This window comes from Tiliqua scincoides, chromosome 9 (genome assembly GCF_035046505.1).
Source record: "Tiliqua scincoides isolate rTilSci1 chromosome 9, rTilSci1.hap2, whole genome shotgun sequence".
Classification (NCBI taxonomy): Eukaryota; Metazoa; Chordata; class Lepidosauria; order Squamata; family Scincidae; genus Tiliqua; species Tiliqua scincoides.
Genome location: NC_089829.1, coordinates 20786596 through 20804818, shown reverse-complemented (window position 1 = coordinate 20804818; position 18223 = coordinate 20786596). Strand labels below are relative to the sequence as shown.

The following is an 18223-nucleotide window of genomic DNA, read 5'->3' as shown; positions in this document are numbered from 1 at the left end:
GTAGGGGCAGGTTGGAGGCGGCTGGCGCCATCTTTGAAGGGGGAAGGAAAGGTGGTCCCGAGGAGCAGCGCGCCTGCGCAGTACTAGCGGGCCGGGAAAGCCTGGAGACTACGCGAGGCGAAGACCGGTCACGGTGGGGCTCCTGCGGGGCTGAGGAGGCGGCGCAGGTAGGGCCTCCTGGGGCTGGGTCTGTGGGCGGGGCGCCCTCCACACCCAGGGGCTGGCAGCCCCTCCCCTGCAGTGGTGTATGAAGAGGGGGCTGGCTGCAGGGGTGTCCCAGAGGCCACCCCAAGATGGTGGGGCAGGAGGTGGCCCTGGCTGCAGCCACCCACAAGAGAAGCATGCTTATTGTACACACACACATGTATATATACATGCATGCACTTACATATATACGCAATCACATACAAGGTATGTCTATTAAATAACGAGACTGCAATTCCACCTAGTAAACAAAGCAGTCAGAACCGGTTATAACTGCATACGTAGTAATCTTGAGCATGTCTGAACCTGCATGACAAGCAGCCACACTCCATGACGTTCAGTTGATTGTGAGTTGCCATTTAGTTTGGTTGTGTTTTCTGTAGAGTGCTGAAAAAGTGCTAAGTTTAAAAGTTGAACAACGTGTCAATTTGAAATTTTTAGTAAAATTGTACAAAACACCAACAGAATGTTTTCAAATGCTTACTACGGCCTCTGGGAATGACTGCCTGTCTCGTGCACGTGTGTTTGAGTGGCACAAAAGATTCAGCAAGGGACGTGAGAATGTCGAAGATGATGAACGCCCTGGACGACCTTGCACTTCAAGAACCGAAGAAAATGTAGAAAAAATCAGTCAGATTGTTCGATATCAAGGGTGTAATTTTGGAAGAATGGGTTCCAGAAGGCACAACGGTTAACCAGCATTATTATAAGGAAGTTTTGAAAAAGCTGAGAGAAAGAGTCAGAAAGAAATGGCCACAACTGTGGAAAAATGGTTTCATTCTTCACCAGGACAATGCGCCTGGTCACACAGCACTTTCTGTAAAGCAGTTTGTGACCAACAATCACATTACTACACTCGAACATCCTCTATATTCACCCGATTTAGCACCTTGCAACTTTTATCTTTTCCCAAAAGTTAAATCAGTGCTTAGAGGGACACACTTTGAGTCAGTTGATGCTGTAAAGAAGAAAACAGCAGATATGTTGAAACTGACAGAAATTGATTTGCTCCATGCCTTGGACCAGTGGAAAACAAGACTACAGCGATGTATTAGTGCAAATGGGGAGTATATTGAAGGGGACGAACATTAAATTTGTAATACCAATAAAGGTGAGTTATTTAATCAGTCTTGTTATTTAATAGACATACCTCATATATACATGCACACGTATGTACATATACACACATGCACATATACGTGTATGCACATGTACACACCTTTACATATATACATATACACACACTCGTACATATGTATACTGCAGCCACCCACAAGAGAAGCACATTTATTGGTATTACACACACCCAGACACACGCATGTATACACACACACTCATTCATATACACACACATATGTACACATACACTCATACATATGTATACTGCAGCCACCCACAAGAGAAGCACATATATTGGTATTAAACACACAAACATGCATATATCCATACTTATTTACATGCGTACATATACACTCACTCATATACACACACGTTCATACGTATATACTGCAGCCACCTACAAGTGAAGCACATGTGTTGGCATTACACTCTCTCTCTCTCTCTCTCTCTCTCTCTCTCACACACACACACACACACACACACACACACACACACACACACACATACGCACATACACACATGTGAAGCGACAAGGTTATATATAAATGTACAACTTACAAAGTTAGCATATGCCAAGTTCAGTAAAAGAAAATATTCACTGCCTGCCCATCTTTTCGAAGCTGCCATTGTCGTAATCATCATCATCCTCACTGCCTTTATTGTTATGAGGTTTTTGCGCAGTCAGGTGGGTGTTCTTGGCTGGTCTGTTTTGTCCTTCCCCAGGACCTGGTTTTCATCCTGTTTGGCTGTCATAAATACCGTTGCACAATGTAAGGTGTTCTCAGTAACGCTGCTTTTTGCAGTTGATTGCTGGTGATTTATGTGGCCCCGATGCTGTTCAGGTGCTGCTTAAGGTGTTTTGGAGTAGCACCAAAGGTGCCAGTCACCACTGAGATCCCTTTGATCTTTTTCTGCCACAGTCTTTCAATTTCTAGTTATAAATCTTTGTATTTTGTTGTTTTTTCCTCTTTCTCTTGTTATTAATTTCATGTCACAGCTATTATTGAAAATGATGTTGCCGTGTGGGTGGGAGTTGCCAAAATGTGTGGGCCCTGAGTGCCAAATGACCTTGATGCACTGCTGCTCCACTGGCATCTGGGCAGCTCATGATGTCACACAGGCCTTTGGGAGGAGAGCAAAAGGGAAGGAAATTGGTTCCTTTGATGACCTCATCATTCACTTGGGGAGAGAATGTTACAGAGGGGAGAGTTCCCAATGTATGTCCCTCTTCAGGCAGTAGCAAGGACTCTATCCCACTACCACCTCAGGCAAAACTGTCTTCCAAGCCTCCTTGGGTGGGAATGGGATTCCTTTTTTAATTACACAGCCTACAAAACTGAGGGTCAGAAACGTTTTTTCCCAAACTTCATGGTGGTTTGATATGAATTTGGGGTGCTGATTCCAAAAATGGCATCCGTTTTGCCCTATCACATCTAGTTTTGGACATATAGTATAGCCTCATTAGTGAATGGTTCAAGCAGCTTTCTCATGAGGAAGCTGCTTGAACCATTCACTAAAGAGGCTATACTATATGTCCAAAACTAGGTGTGATAGGGCAAAACGGATGCCATTTTTGGAATCAGCACCCCAAATATACCCAGGAATTGGTGTAACATTTAAGGAAGCAAAATGTATGTTGGCCTGTGTTGTTATTTTCTTTTATCTGCCTCACTGCCTTGAATTGCAGCTTTCCTCTGTTGCGACCCTTATCATTTAGCTCCAGTGCAACATCCTCTTAAAGTGAGTCACACTAGGCTGTCCAGACTCACTAGTACAAGCTGAGATAAAGCAGGCATACTGAGATAAAACAATTATGTTTTTTTCATCTTATTTTTGCCCTGCCCTTCCTCCAGGGGGCTTTGGGCAGCATGCCTACACTTCTTTCCACCACTCCCTCATTATATCCTTACAGCAACCCTGCAGAGTAGCAGCTTTTAGATAGGAAGCAACTGTGGTAACTTTGTAACTGCAAACCCAGCAAAGAGGCTAGCTGCACTTTGAAGACCAACCAATTTATTTCAGCTGAAGCTTTGGGGATTTAGAGCCCCCTTCTTCAAATGTGTGGTGACACCCCAAGTAAGCACCCTAGGTAGGTAGTGTAGCCTGTTGTGTACCTGCTCACTGAGGATTTCATTTCATGTATGGTGCAGTCCACAGAGGTGTTTGCTGAAATAAATGGGTTGGTTCTTAAGGTGCCACAAGAATCACTGTTGTTTAGTTCCTGTAAATGGGTCAGGCTGAGAGTGTCTGGCCCAAGGTCACCCAGAAAGCTTTATGGCTGACCAGGGAACATGCTCAAGAGCACAACCCAGGGAGCTTTAGTACTGCAGTCAGGATTTCCTCTTGCGCTTCCATAGCAGGCCAGTAACATGAGCCACCTTGCCCCTGTTGGCTTCTCCATGTATGTTGTATGCTTTTGAGAATTATCAGCTCGTGGAACCTTCCCTAAAGGAAGACTGGGAGCCACTTCTCAGCCTTATCTGTCTTCCAGCCCTCTGCCATTAGCTTGGCGTTCTTTCAAGCAACTAGAAAGAAAAAGTGCACATCCCCACCCCCAAAACATCCAGCAACGCGTCACGTTGCTTCCCAAAATTTATTTTATCTGTGAGGAGGTCCTTTAGGCTTTTCTCAGAAGTTGATCCTCTTTCCAAGCTTCCCAAATTCTGTTTGCTCAAACAAGATTATAGCAAACTGTTATACGTGCAGTTTGCAGCTTCTATCCCAATTCCCAGAGTTCTTTTGTCATCCCTCCTGGCTTCTATTGGAGCCTGCCTAAGGCTGGCTTGTGTGTAGTAAGTGTTTCTCCTCCTCTTCAGTGGCTTCTACTTAGATTTTCTTCTATCAGCTGATTATGCATCTCTGTAGATAACGCCACTCTGTTTTTCTCTTATGAACCTTTATGTTGAATAAATGTGCACATCCCTCTGTAATTCTGGAAGAGAGCCCATGAGCCCTCTTTTTCACAGCCCCATAATTCTTGTTTCTGCTCCTCTTGTAAATCATTGTTAGGCTGTGCCTAGGTCTGGTACTTCAAAAAGACTTCTCCTCCTACCAGTTCGCATCAAGGGAGACTTGCTTTTTAGGTTGAGCCAGCACAATTTTCCAGGTCATAATTTGTCCACAGAACTTCGGCTTCTTCTGAAGCTGGCCACAGGTGGAAGTGCTGAAAGTCATCAGATGGTTTTGAGAAAGGTGATGTTCCAGGGGGTGTAGTGGCAGCATGTGACTGAAACCAAAGCTCTTGGCCATAGACCAGCAAAGCTTTCCACAAAAGAAGTGAATCTTGATGAAAACGGACTGCATGAATTTTAAATATACACTTGTTTGAGAACTTGCTGCCACCCACACCTGTGATTCTAGACTTTAGATCAACCTTTTTCATCTCACAGCGCACTGACAAGGCACTAAAATTGTCAAGGCACACCATCAGGTTTTTGACACTAGACAAGGCACACCATGCTGCCAGTGGGGGGGCTCACTTCCCCATTGGCCCTACTAATAAATAATCTTCCCCCAAATTCCTGAGGCACACCTGTGAACCTCTTGCAGCACACCAATGTGCCCCAGCACAGTGGTTGAAAATGGCTGCTTTAGATTGTTGAGTTGTCACTATCTATTTAAGCCATGCTCAAGTCACCCCTCTGTTGGTAACATTGTATGTCAATGCTTTCAAAAAATTCTTATCTTTACTATTTTAGGGAGGATGATTTTTTTTCTGAAGAGAAAACAGTTGTGTGAATGTGTGCTGGTGAAATAACAGCAGAGAGATTCCTGTCCTCTGTTCCCCAGTCTGCTTAAAACCAACCATGCTCTAACACAGGGGTCTCCAAACATTTTGGCCAGAAGGCAGCATCAAATGTCTGGCACGGTTTTGAGGGCCGGGAAAAAAATTTAAATATAAAATTTATTTAAATAAATTAGAGATTGAACTTAGATGTGTGAATAAATGGAATGGGCTAATTCATTCAACCTCTCTGGCCCTTAGAACACCCTCCAGATGCAACCACAGCATAGTTCCAGTTATGTTTGGCAAAGTGGGCCAAGGGCTTTCAGGGGACAAGAGGCTGGCCGCGAGCCGGATAGAGGCTTGCTGCGGGCCACATCTGGCCCCCGGGCTGGGGTTTGGAGACCCCTGCTCTAACAGAAAAGAATTTTCTTGCATGGAGATCTGAAAAATGATTCCCCCAACACTAATACTTCTTTACTGGCAGAGTTCTGTTGAGCATGTTTGGAAGAAATGATTGACAGCAACTTTTGTTAATGTTTGGGCAAAATTGATAGCCAGAGAACTCCAGAAGACCCTGGAGTGGGGGTGGGCAGAGACAGTCCCCTGGATTTAGTTAATCTGTCTACACCTCACTTCTTGCAAAGGTTCTTGGTTTTGCCAATGTTGTTGTCTTTCTTTTCAGGTTCGGTGGCTATTTCAGTCATGGCAGAGCATGGGATCTCCACTGGTCAGCGAGTAGCAGTGGTTTGGGACAGCCACTCATCCCCTGAGGCACTCCAGAGCCTTGTACAGAATATTCAGGCTATTGTGGGAGCTGAAGGTTGTGTATCAGTAGAAAACCTTGACCAGCTGCTGCGGTGTAAGCTTTCATTTCTTAATTGTTTCAAGCTTTGAGATCATTCTGGTATGGGATAGATAGGAATTGGGCATCATGGTGTGTTCTCTGAAAGGCTGGAGCCTTGGCATTCCAGATGGTCTTGCTGGCAACCTGAGGAAAATACCCCTTGTGACACTCTCGCCTGTCATGGTCCTCGTGCCATGCACCAATTGTAGTCTTTTGTGCAAACGCAGGCAGAACCACCTGGGCAGACCAGTAATTTTGGTTTTCCTCTTAAGACACCTGGCTTATTTGTGTTGCATGACTTTGACCTCAGTGTGTGTGCGCGCGCACACACACACACAGGGAGGTAATTAGCACCATGCTTGTGTGAAGCTTTCTGGCTACTTGGTTGGAAAAAGGAAGACAAAGCCAAAAGTTTTGCCCAGTGCCTGGTTTACATATCTTGAAAATGGCCCACAGTGAAGCTTTCAAGAATTGTTACTTTCAAGGTTTTCCTAAATATTTATTTTGCTATGTAAATACCTTCTGAAAGTATTATTTTTAATAACAGTAATTGTGTCAGTTTCACAACTAGTCATTCATAGCGTGCCTCAACTATATGGTGCATGTAGGCATAACTGGAGACTGCAGAATGGATATGTATAACCCTTGCAACTTGGTCTTTTCAGCATCCCATAATGAGTCCAGTTTTGATGTAGTTCTGTCGGGTCTGGTACCCGGAAGCTCAACAGTGCATAGCGCAGAAATACTGGCTGAAATTGCTCGGATAGCCAAGCCAGGGGGCCGCATCCTTCTCAGGGAAGTAGTGACAACGGGAACAGGTGAGTAGGAATCAGCCTCCTCCTTCCTCTGGGACTTTGGGTGTCAGGAAGAAAAAAATGAAACTGAAGCAACAAAAGGAACATTGGTATTGGTCAATACTGTGTAACCAGGAGGTTACCTGGCTTGAGCTGATACTGATTTCACCAGCAACTGATGTGTAGCACCTGTATTGAAAACATCTGTAGTCAATGTAAACATGTTATGTATGTTAAGTCCCATCACTTTGAAGAGAGACAGCTGCTCAAGCTTAATGAGATATTAAATGTGTTTTGTACTGACCTGTGGTTTGAATGAACTACTCTGTTGAAAAGCAGTATGTAAGTATTCTTAATTATAATAAATTTGAACTGAACCAGTTCAAACATCAGTGGAAATGGAAGATCCAGCTAACACAGCTGTCACAGTCCCGGTGTATTGTTAGAACTGGTCTTTCCTTGCCTTGGCGCCCATATTTGTACCCCTTGGCACAGAAGATTGTTGCATATTCAGCAAAACTGTTATTTCTGACTGAGGCATTGTTCTGCCAGATTCCCAATCCAAGCCTCACTTAGAGAACTTATGCCCACTGTGAGTTTATTAGCTCCCCTTTTGTTCCCCAACAATGGCCCCAGTTCTCTACTGCAGTACCACTAGACTCCACCACCAGGGTAGCTTGTCTGTTCAGCCCGCAAGGCCCCGCCTCCCAGTTCCTAAGGCAGCAGTCCTTCTAGGTACAGCAGCACACCTCAGCTCTCCAGCACTCCGCAGCCTGTTCAAGTGATCTGTTAGTCAGTCTGTTAGTCAGCAAGGCAGATAATCGGTCCAAAAGTCCAGTAAGTCAGTAGCCAGTTCATTGGTTTGCCAGCAGAGTCGAGGGTCAGTCCATGAGTCAATAGCCAGTGGGTCAGTCCACAAGGTAGAGCTGTAAGTCAGCAGTCCAGTAGGTTCCTTAGTCACACAGACAGACAGCCCGTTTAGTCAGTCAGTCAGCAAGCAAGCAAGTCTCCACTACAACCCACAAACCCTTCTTGTATCATGTGCTCCTTATATGACTAGGGACCTCATTGCCTCTAGTGGCTGCAGCTGTGCAGCACACTCTCTTCTGAAAAGCCCAGGCCTTAACCCTTAAAGGGATCACTGCTGACACCACATTCTATCTCGAGATCTTCTGCAATTCTAATACAGGCATATGGTTTGAAGTGGGATTGCAGACTCACATGCTTTCAATTTCCTGCATGGTAAAAGAAAATCACATATAATGAGTCCACAAGGGTGGCATGAATGAGCAAAACCCTTTTCTCTGGGGGTGGGAGAAGGAATTGATATTGTTTTGGTGTGGAATTGACTAGTGTTGACATCTATGCTCTCTTAAAATTCAGATGTAGAAAGGAGTACATGAATTGACTTTGAACAAGCTGCAGTGCGAACAAGCCCATCCTCTGTTTTTGGCCTGTGAAGAGGGCGGGAGTGGGGGTACCATCTTTGGCGTTAGTTTCCTGGCAAGCTTCTCCTTCTGTGCAGCATGTTGCTAATGAACAAGTTACAGTTAATGCAGCCACATGGGTGGTTGCCCTGATAATTGCAACTTCATGAGAATTAAGGCCAGCCAGAGGAATTTCTGGAGTGCTGGAAATGTTATTAGTGAGAGCTTGAGCCACTGTGTGTCTTTATTCAATGCATCAGTGCTCGAAGTGATTCAGAAAGTATCAAAACAAAGTCCGATGTTCTTATTCAGAGCTTAGTTGAGGTTTCAGGTTTTGAGCACCACGCCTTGTTGTTAATTATGAGCTTTGCTTTCTCCTCATTGTGTACCTCTCAGATAACAACAGCAAGCTCAAGACTGTGACCAAACTCCCTGCAGCTCTGACGCTGTCTGGACTGGTGGAAGTGAAGGAGGTAAGGGTGTGTGGACTCGAAGCAATGTTCATTGTTTTTCCTCTCCTGGCACACTGACCTCTATGGTCCTCATCTCCTGTGATGTCACTTCTGGCTTCTAGGAGATTCTTCTGAATTGTATAGCTCTGTTTCAAATTTGTTATTGCAGACAGTTGCCCTAGAAACAGAGCCGTAGAACCCAGAAGAGTTTTTCAGCAGTTTTCAACCACTGTGCTCAAGACTCCCATGGCACACCTGAGGCCCATTTCCAGCACAGCGGTGTGCCAAGGCACACCAGTTGAAAACTGCTGATCTAGAGCAAGCAAAAGTAGCTTTGAAAATCTTGGCATTGTGTTGAGATTTCTATGAGAGGTGACTGGAGACTCTGCTGAGAAGGGTTTGACCACAAAACATCTTTTGTCTTTCATTCCAGGTGCAGAAGGATCTTTTAACCGCTGAACAGATGCAGTCTGTTAAGGAGCAGCTTGGTGTGCAGTGCAATGAACTGCTTTCTGTTCAGATGGAAGGCAAGAAGCCGAACTTTGAGGTGGGGTCTTCAAGTCAGCTCAGACTTTCCTTTGTGAAGAAACCAGCTTCATCAGGTAAGAGAGCAGCAGGTAGAGATTTCTTCTTTGCACAGCACGTGTGCAGGCAAATGTGTTATGTGCCAAATCTGAATTTTTTTTAAAAAAAGACCCAATAAACAGGGATTTGACACCTTGCAGCTGAAAGCCTGGTCCAGCAGTGTCCTGTTTACAAGCACTACATCTCTTTTGGTAGATTTCATTTCAACCACAAGGAAATCACTAGGTTGGGGATGAACAGTATCTCCCTGTGTTTGGATATAGTAGTTTTGTATTAGTCCAACATGCCACGACTCTGTCTTCCGAAAGCTGGTATTGGAAGCAACTTGGCTGCCCTAAATGACTGTAAAATTCAAGGTGCTTCACTGCCTTTTGAAGCATATAGGACATGAGAAATTCTTGGAGGTGATAAAAAGTTGTCTGAGAATGCCATTCTCAAAGGGGAGAGGCGCTTAAGTGTAATGTTATTGAAATGTATCCTTTGGATAAAGAGCACCAATGGGTACAAGATGTTTTCAAGTCAGGCTTTGTATGTCAGGTGCCATGAGGGAGGGCTGGCCAACACCGTAGTTCTCAGTGTGTGAAGCAAACCTCCCTCAGCTTTATTGCAACTGCCCATTTTATGGAATTGCTCTGGTTCTTGTGTCTCTTACCATGCTATCGTGTGCTTTTGGGTGAAATTCATAGTCTGCACTACCAGATACCTTATGTTGGACACATGGCTATTAAATTTTCATAATTGCATTTGAAGAATATATTTGAGAAGATTATCTTTGTCAGTGCTTAGAAGTCATAAACAGCACCTGACATTAAAGGTATCTTTTTATTTTTCTCTGTTCCCTTCAAAAAAAGAAAAAGAAAAAAAATAGAAGCCATGGGGATTGGGACCATGCCATAGGTGGTTTAATCCTTCCCACACTCTAATCCCTGGTGCCTGCAGTCCAGATGGAAGTCTCTCCCCCCCACTCCTCATTGAGGCTGCTAAGGGCAAAAAGACCAGCTTGAGGGAAGTGTTGTCAAGACTACAGTGTGTGTGTGTGTGTGTGTGTGTGTGTGAGAATTATTCAGCAGGGGCTACTGAAAGTAGTTTAGATGCATTGTGTTGCCATTGCAGTTCCATTTCAACAACTATTCCTCCTCCTGTTGTCTCCAGAAAAGCTGACTGTTGACCCCACTGCTGCCAAACTCTGGACACTTTCTGCCAATGACATGAATGATGAGGACACAGTAAGTGAAAAGCAAATCCCTTTTGGGCAAACTAAGAAATGTAGTTTCTTTAGATCTAGTGATTGATTGTCCATACTATCCCCTCCCCCACCCCGGGTTTATCTTAATGGCTAAGGGCCCAATCCTATCTAACTTTCTAGTGCTGGTGCAGCCATAATGCAGCCCTGAGGAAAGAGAACCTTACCTTACCTGGAGAAGGCATCCCTGATTGCTTCCCTACTGCAAGATGCAGCGCATGCCTCCTTGGCACTGCTGCACCAGTGTTGGCCCTAAATCAGCAACACATTCATGCAGCTGCTTCATTGTGAATTACCTACAGGGCTCTGTAGCAATATACCTGGTCTGAACTTCCTAAAATGGAGAGAAGCATTCCGCTAGCTCAGGGGTGTCCAAACCTTTTGGCAGGAGGGCCACATCATCTCTCTGACACTGTGTGGGGCCCAAGAAAGAAAAGAATTAATTTACATTTCAAATTTGAATAAATTTACATAAATGAACATATTGGAGATGGAACTTGAATGAAAGAAGGTTTTGCAATAGCTTCAAGGCCTATAAAAGGCCTTGCACAAAGTAAGCCTTTCCTATGCTGCTACTGCTGCATCACAGACATGAAATGGCAAGCAGTGAAGAGAGCCCTTGGCCTACAGCTGACGCGAGAGCTCAAACAGTCATCCTCACACTGAGAGCAGTTTCATCAGGCCAGCATGGGCTCCAGCAAGTCTTTAGAGGACCAGAGTCTCATTGGAGACTGAGGGCTCCCCACGGGCTTGATTGGGAGTCCTCGAGGGCTGCGAATGGCCTCCAGGCTGGGGTTTGAGCACCCCTGCTCTAGATAGACAATTCAGCTTCATATGAGTCAGAGCTTATTCTGGCATCTTTTCAGGATCTCCTGGATTCTGATGAACTTTTGGATCCTGAGGATTTAAAAAAGCCAGATCCAGCCTCTCTCAAAGCCCCCTCCTGTAAAGAATCTGGAAAGAGGAAAGCCTGTAAAAACTGGTGAGTATTAAAAGACCTTTATGCACTGTCCCTACATTGGGATCTGGTAACTTCTTTTATCTCACTGAGCAAATGAGGTGACACCTTATTACCAAGGGAGCGGATGGGTGGTTTCTTCAGCTTGGAAATCTAGATGAGAAGCTAGACATTTTCAGCCGAATAGTGCAAAAGTGTTTGGAATAAGTATTTCCTAGCCCTGCCTGGGGCAGTATGAAGACGTGGACTGTATGCAGCATGTCTTCTGCACAAGGGGATTTATATTATTTCCCCTACCTCCAGCTATGTCACAAACCACCATGTAGCAAATGCTCTGATTAAAATAATTTGGGGCACTACTGCTTGAAGAGTGGGGTATATTGCCTCAAATTAATTCCATGAAGCCTGTGACTTCTCCCAAGCTCCCATGCTCTTATAACTGTTTCTAAGTAGGAAAAATTGCATGTTCTTTCCTAGTTCATGCCTGCCTCCACTCCCCCCTCCCCACTGTCAATTTTAAATTGTGATCCCTTGGCTGGGACTTGGTCTTCTCATTCTTTGTAAAATGCCAGGCACATAGATGGTGCTATATGACTCAATAACCAGACTTCAAAATTCTTTCTTCTGCAGCACTTGTGGCCTTGCCGAAGAGCTCGAGAAGGAGAAAAAAAGCTTGCAGCCCAAATCTGCCTGTGGAAATGTAAGGATGAAAGACGATAGGAGCCTGGTTTTATCTAGGAGCTTTTAAGATGTAATACCGGCTTCATGAGATTAGTAGACACGTGATAAATGTTCCCTCATGAATATCATTTCAGTGTAAGCATTTGTGTACTTTGCAGGTACACTGTTGCATGTACAGGACATGTTTGTGTCTTTTGCCATGTGCGTGAACGTGAGTTGTAGTACATACAGGTGTGCCCCAGTATCCATGCGGGTTCCATTCCTGAACCCACGTGGTTAAGCAATGTTGTGGATAACCGGGAATGCCCCCTCCATACTTGACTGGAGTTATGCTCTGTTTGGGTCCGGAGGCTTTTCTGAACCCCATAGAGGCCTTGTGCATCCACCCATGGCCTCTGCAGGCTTCAGAATGGCCATTTGGGTTTAAAAAAACAACACAACTTCCGGTTTCCTGAGGAAATCAGGAATTGACTTTTTATTGCCTTCTAAGGCATTCTGAGGCCCAGGGAAGCCCTCATGGAGGAAGCATGCGCAGAGGGGCCCCCTGTAAATAAATATTTGCTAACAGTATACATGCTGGCTGTGCGCATTACGCTGTATGAAAGAGAAGTCCATGTAGGAGTTAGTCATATGTGAAGTGGCCCCAGCATCTGTGTTGGTTTTCTCCGTATTGACTGCTTCCTAGCAGGTAAATGCTATCCAGCTTTCCAGCACTGGTGCCAACGGGGTGTGCACTGCATCCTGTGGGGGAGCAACAGTGACAGAGGCCTCCACAAAGTAAGAGAACATTTGTTCCCTTACTTAGAGGCTGCATTGCAGCTGCATGAGTGCTGGTAAGCTAGATAGAATTGGGCCTTTAATAGCCTTGGCTAGCTTTGCTGAGATTTCTCTCTAGTGTGTTTGAAACAGAATTCCAACTCTTCTTTAAATGTACACACAGCCAATGGAGGGATAGGAGGGAACTGTGCTCCAAAACTGACTTAAGCTTCCTCTTTGAGGCAGATATTTCTTCTTTGTTATGTGCATTTTGATCAGGTTTTCAAATGATGATTAATGCAAACCACTTCCCACTGGGGGAAAATTAGGTGCCATGAAGCTTTTCTCTGGATAAGAACCATGACCGCTCTTCTCTCCTCTGCAGTGTTATCTGGGAGATGCATTCCGCTGTGCCAGCTGCCCTTACCGGGGCATGCCAGCCTTCAAACCTGGGGAGAAGATCCTCCTGAATGAGAACAACCTTCATGATGCTTGAGAAGCAAGCCCCCTTCTGGCACACAGCTGGTCTAGGCCTCCTAGTCTCCTTTTGTTTCACTGAGAAAACTTGCACAGTGGGAAGTTCCCTAATAAAGGGGAAGGCAAGGAGGGACTTCTTGGGGTCATGTGGGCTGCTGTGAGCCAACAGGAAGGACTTGCATTCCAGACTAACTTCTGAGTAGTTGATCATCTTCAGTGTCACTGGTCTTCTCTTCAGTGTCACTGGTCTCCTGTCTATGAACATGTTCTTGCAAAGCGGCTGTCAGTACTTGTGACAGACACCACATTATCCTGGAAGTTGTGGAGTAGCTACAGCTGCTGCTATATCTCGCTGAGCTAATTTGTCATTCCCCTGACACTGTTTCAGGTCTCTCCCTTCTGTAAGTTGTTATTGCTTAAACAACAACCAAACCACTGAGAACTGACATGTAAAGAAGGCACTTGTGATAAAAGTTACCACAGGTCCAGAAAGAGAAAGTGCCAGTGGTGATTTCCAACCAAGAAAAGTATTCAAGACCCATGTTAGTTAGATAATTGAAGCAAATCCGTCTGAAATGGGTGATGTAACAAAAAAGGCCACAGTTGAAAGTTGTTAATAAAAGGGTATGGCAGAGCCTAAAATGTGTCTGAGTGCATTGGTCCTTCATATACATGGGACTTAGCAGCAGTGCCTCTGTTGTGAGCTACAATGCAGTTGGCAAAGGAACATGCAAAAGAGAAGTCTTCCCTCTTTTTCAGGGAGTCCTACACACATACAGTGTGTTTGCATGCCCTGCATGTGTTTATCTGAACATGCATAGAAGGGAGATGCTAGGTTCTACTACCAGAATCTGCAACACCCACCCACAGTAACTCACTGTTCATTTGGATAGTGAACAACACACACTAATGTTGCTGGTGGCCTTCAGACCCAATTCTCATCTTTTTTTCTAGGCAGAATTTTACATGCAGGAGCAGTGCTAGTCACCCAAGGAAACTCTGCAGCATCAACAGAGATGATTGGGAGGGGATGAGGGAGATTTTGGAAAAATGGGGTTCTGGCCCAAAAAACATAACCCCGGGTTCATGCAAAATTCAGGTGAAAAAATAAAATTTTCCCCAGGCAGAAATTTGAAATGCAGGAGCATTGCTTGTCACCCAAGGAAACTCTGCAGCATCAACAGAGATGATTGGGAGAGGATGAGGGCGATTTTGTAAAAATGGGGTTCTGGCCAAAAATCCATGACCCCGGGGTCATGCAAAATTCGGGTGAAAAAATAAAATTTTCCCTAAGCAGTATTTTGACATGCAGGAGAAGTGCTGGTCACCCAAGGAGACTCTGCAGCTTCAACAGAGATGATTGAGAGAGGTTGAGGGCGATTTTGGAAAAATGGGGTTCTGGCCAAAAAAACCATGACACCGGGGTCATGGAAAATTCAGGTGAAAAAAAAATTCTTTTCTAGGCAGAATTTTGACATGCAGGAGCAGTGCTAGTCACCCAAGGAAACTCTACAGCTTCAACAGAGATGATTGGGAGAGGATGAGGGTGATTTTGGAAAAAAGGGGTTCTGACCAAAAATCCATGACCCCGGGGTTATGCAAAATTCAGGTGAAAAAATAAAATTTTCCCTGAGCAGTATTTTGACATGCAGGAGCAGTGCTAGTCACCCAAGGAAACTCTGCAGCTTCAACAGAGATGATTGGGAGAGGTTGAGGGCGATTTTGGAATAATGGGGTTCTGGCCAAGAAAACCATGACCTATCATGCAAATTCAGGTCATGCAAATTCAGGTGAAAAAAAAAAATTTTTCTAGGCAGAATTTTGACATGCAGGAGTAGTGCTAGTCACCCAAAGAAACTTTGCAGCATCAACAGAGATGATTGGGAGGGGATGAGGGCGATTTTGAAAAAATGAGTTTCTGGCCAAAAAAACATGACCCCGGGGTCATAAAAAATTCATGTGAAAAAAGAATTTTTTCCCCAGGCAGAAATTTGAAATGCAGGAGCAGTGCTAGTCACCCAAGGAAACTCTGCAGCATCAACAGAGATGATTGGGAGAGGTTGAGGGTGCTTTTGGAAAAATGGAGTTCTGACCAAAAAAACCATGACCATGGAAATGGAAAATTCAGGTGAAAAAAAAAAATTTTCTAGGCTGAATTTTGACATGCAGGAGCAATGCTAGTCACCCAAGGAAACTCTGCAGATTCAACAGAGATGATTGGGAGAGGTTGAGGGCGATTTTGGAAAAATGGGGTTCTGGCCAAATAAACCATGAACCCGGGATCATGCAAAATTTAGGTGAAAAAAAAATTTTTTTTCTAGGCAAACTTTTGACATGCAGGAGCAGTGCTAGTCACCCAAGGAAACTCTGCAGCCTCAACAGAGATGATTGGGAGAGGTTGAGGGCGATTTTGGAATAATGGGGCTCTGGCCAAAAAAACCATGACCCCGGGATCATGCAAAATTCAGGTGAAAAATTAAAATTTTCCCTAAGCAGTATTTTGACATGCAGGAGAAGTGCTAGTCACCCAAGGAAACTCTGCAGCATTAACAAAGATGATTGGGAGAGGATGAGGGCGATTTTGGAAAAATGGGGTTCTGGCCAAAAATCCATGAACCCGGGGTCATTTAAAATTAAGGTGAAAAAATAAAATTTTCTAGGCAGAATTTTACATGCAGGTGCATTGCTAGTCACCCAAGGAAACTCTGCAGCATCAACAGAGATGATTGGGAGGGGATGAGGGCGATTTTGGAAAAATGGGGTTCTGGCCCAAAAAACATGACCCCGGGGTCATGCAAAATTCAGGTGAAAAAATAAAATTTTCCCCAGGCAGAAATTTGAAATGCAGGAGCAGTGCTCGAAACCCAAGGAAACTCTACAGCTTCAACAGAGATGATTGGGAGAGGTTGAGGGCGATTTTGGAAAACTGGGGTTCTGGCCAAAAAAACCATGACCCCAGGGTCATGCAAATTCAGGTGAAAAAAAATATTTTTTTCTAGGCAGAATTTTGACATGCAGGAGCAGTGCTAGTCACCCAAGGAAACTGCAGCTTCAACAGAGATGATTGGGAGATGTTGAGGGTGATTTTGGAAAAATGGGGTTCCTGCCAAAAAAAGCATGACCCCGGGGTCATGGAAAATTCAGGTGAAAAAAATAAAGTTTTTTCTAGGCAGAATTTTGACATGCAGGAGTAGTGCTAGTCACCCAAAGAAACTTTGCAGCATCAACAGAGATGATTGGGAGGGGATGAGGGCGATTTTGAAAAAATGAGTTTCTGGCCAAAAAAACATGACCCCGGGGTCATAAAAAAATTCATGTGAAAAAAGAATTTTTTCCCCAGGCAGATATTTGAAATGCAGGAGCAGTGCTAGTCACCCAAGGAAACTCTGCAGCATCAACAGAGATGATTGGGCGAGGATGAGGGCGATTTTGGAATAATGGGGTTCTGGCCAAGAAAACCATGACCCCGGGGTCAAGCAAAATTCAGGTGAAAAAATAAAATTTTCCCTAATCAGTATTTTGACATTCAGGAGAAGTACTAGTCACCCAAGGAAACTCTGCAGATTCAACAGAGATGATTGGGAGAGGTTGAGGGTGCTTTTGGAAAAATGGAGTTCTGACCAAAAAAACCATGACCCCGGGGTCATGCAAAATTCAGGTGAAAAAATAAAAAATTTTTCTAGGCAGAATTTTGACATGCAGGATCAGTGCTAGTCACCCAAGGAAACTCTGCAGCATCAACAGAGATGATTGGTAGAGGTTGAGGGCGATTTTGGAAAAATGGGTTTCTGGTCAAAAAAACCATGACCCCGTGGTCATGGAAAATTCAGGTGAAAAAAAAATATTTTAGGATTCAAATTTCCAGCAATATAGTAGACAATTTAAAAACAACAAAGCCCAGGTGAATTGATTTGGAAGGTGTATCCTGCTTTTTAATCGAGGGGTCCTCAGTGTGGTTTACAATGATGCTAGGGATGGACCAGAAACCAGAAGAAGATGAAATCAAACAACCCATAGTAGTCTGGCAGAGGCCAGAGGGTGCTTTTGTTTACCTCTGAAGTCCAAGGGCAATTTGTGATGGAGGTGGCAAGCTCCCTGTGTCTTCTCCTTCTCTAGCTAAGGCCTGGTGCAGGCTAGTTTTTCAACTTGCACTCATTGCATATTTACATCCTACCCTTCATTATTCAAAGGCGCTCACAGCGAACATGTGTGATTCTTCCCTCTATCCTCACAAATCTGTGAGGTAGGTTCCATCTGGAAGGTGGCAATTGCCCCTTAGTGAACTTTGTCCTTGGTCAGGAATTTGAGACTGATGTCCAATCAGGCATTCTTGAGTACTGGCATGCAGGATTTAGAAATCACTTTATGAAGATTGTGGGCTTCAAGCTTTAGGGAATGGCTTTTGCAACACAGCCACAGTTCTTTCTGCCTTGTAAAGGATCAGACCAACGGGCCTCCATGAATTCAGGTATGTATCTTTTGGAGTCTTGTTCCTTGTGATGGAAATGCCAGGACTCTGCTGTGGCCCCTTATTCACATAAAACATGGACTCCTCCAGAGAAGAACAAGATGGCCTCCAGAGCCCTTACTTGGTTGAGTGTCTTTATTTGTAGAATGTAATGCACTTTATGTGAACAATGCTTGCCCCATATGCAAATTGGCTCAGGTCTTGTGCCACCATTCCAATATTTCTTTGCTCAGTCCTAAAATACAAGGGATGAATAAGTGCACATCTGAGCAGCTGCAGAGTTGCTGGATAATCACAGGTAACCCCATGCCATGCACCACCAGAAGTGAAGTGCAGCCAACCAAGGTGACTGTGTGCCTTCCAGTCCAGTCAAGCCTACCCCTTGGCATCCTCCTACCACATGTTCTAGAGCTTGTTTCACAGTGCAGTGCAAATTGGTGTTTTCTGAAATACTGTTTATTTCTTTAGCTTGTCCCTTGATAAGAGAA

The 18223-nt window shown here is 44.5% G+C and overlaps 1 protein-coding gene across 1 annotated transcript; it reads left to right on the top strand.

Annotated features, from left to right (window-relative positions):
- Nucleotides 1-71: 71 nt before the first annotated feature.
- CIAPIN1 (cytokine induced apoptosis inhibitor 1) lies at nt 72-13909 on the top strand. Its single transcript, XM_066637154.1, has 9 exons — nt 72-167; nt 5733-5909; nt 6560-6712; nt 8512-8588; nt 9001-9169; nt 10305-10378; nt 11262-11377; nt 11984-12053; nt 13176-13909. Exons 2-9 carry the CDS (start codon nt 5753-5755, stop codon nt 13284-13286), a joined length of 927 nt encoding a protein of 308 aa, XP_066493251.1. The 5' UTR covers nt 72-167; nt 5733-5752; the 3' UTR covers nt 13287-13909.
- Nucleotides 13910-18223: the final 4314 nt, after the last annotated feature.

Excerpts from the sequence above, each read along its gene's own strand:
- CIAPIN1 (XM_066637154.1), top strand. The coding sequence starts at position 5,753 with ATGGCAGAGCATGGGATCTCCACTGGTCAGCGAGTAGCAGTGGTTTGG. Across the intron at positions 10,379-11,261 it reads ACATGAATGATGAGGACACA|GATCTCCTGGATTCTGATGA; the intron begins GTAAGTGAAAAG and ends GCATCTTTTCAG. Across the intron at positions 11,378-11,983 it reads AGGAAAGCCTGTAAAAACTG|CACTTGTGGCCTTGCCGAAG; the intron begins GTGAGTATTAAA and ends TTTCTTCTGCAG.